General features: G+C 37.7%; 1 protein-coding gene across 1 annotated transcript in view; it reads left to right on the top strand.

Annotated features, from left to right (window-relative positions):
* Positions 1–501, top strand: part of LOC118335330 (DENN domain-containing protein 3-like) — a gene marked incomplete in the record, with an annotated part of 15,127 nt that overhangs the window by 5,598 nt on the left and 9,028 nt on the right. The window contains 1 exon segment of the mRNA XM_035671564.1: positions 170–289. Coding sequence (XP_035527457.1) covers positions 170–289 — 120 coding nt within the window.

Raw genomic sequence — 501 nt, 5'->3', positions numbered from 1 at the left:
AGGAGAGGAGCCTGGTAGCTGAAGACTCTGGCTCTCTTTTCCTGGTTCCTATCAGTACATGTGCTCATTGAAAGCTGTTGAATCCTCCATAATACTTTAAATTAAGATGTCCATCCTTTAATCTATGATCCATTACTTTATCCACCTGTGCCTCCCTGATGTCTTCCAGCCTCTGTCATGGCAGCAGCCATATGTTCCTGTCTTGGCCAGAGGCATGTTGGACTTTCTCATGGCTCCTACTGCCTTCCTGATGGGCTGCCACGTCAGCCATTTTGAAGAGGTTGCTGCTGTAAGTACACAGTACAGGACAATTTTTTGTGATCAAAGATTTTAGAGAAAGGTAGATGTGGAAAATGAAAAGAATAATGCAAATACTTATACTTAATAATTATATTTACTGTATCTAAATAAATGTAAATGTAAGATGGTTATCTACAGGAGGTGGAGATACAGTTTTACAGTGTATAGTAAAATGTAATATATAATATGTATATATATATA

This window comes from Morone saxatilis, unplaced genomic scaffold (genome assembly GCF_004916995.1).
Source record: "Morone saxatilis isolate NCDOM2014 unplaced genomic scaffold, NCSU_SB_2.0 Contig24, whole genome shotgun sequence".
NCBI lineage: Eukaryota > Metazoa > Chordata > Actinopteri > Moronidae > Morone > Morone saxatilis.
Note: the sequence above shows the minus strand (reverse complement) of the source record. Positions and strands in the feature narration are given on the sequence as shown.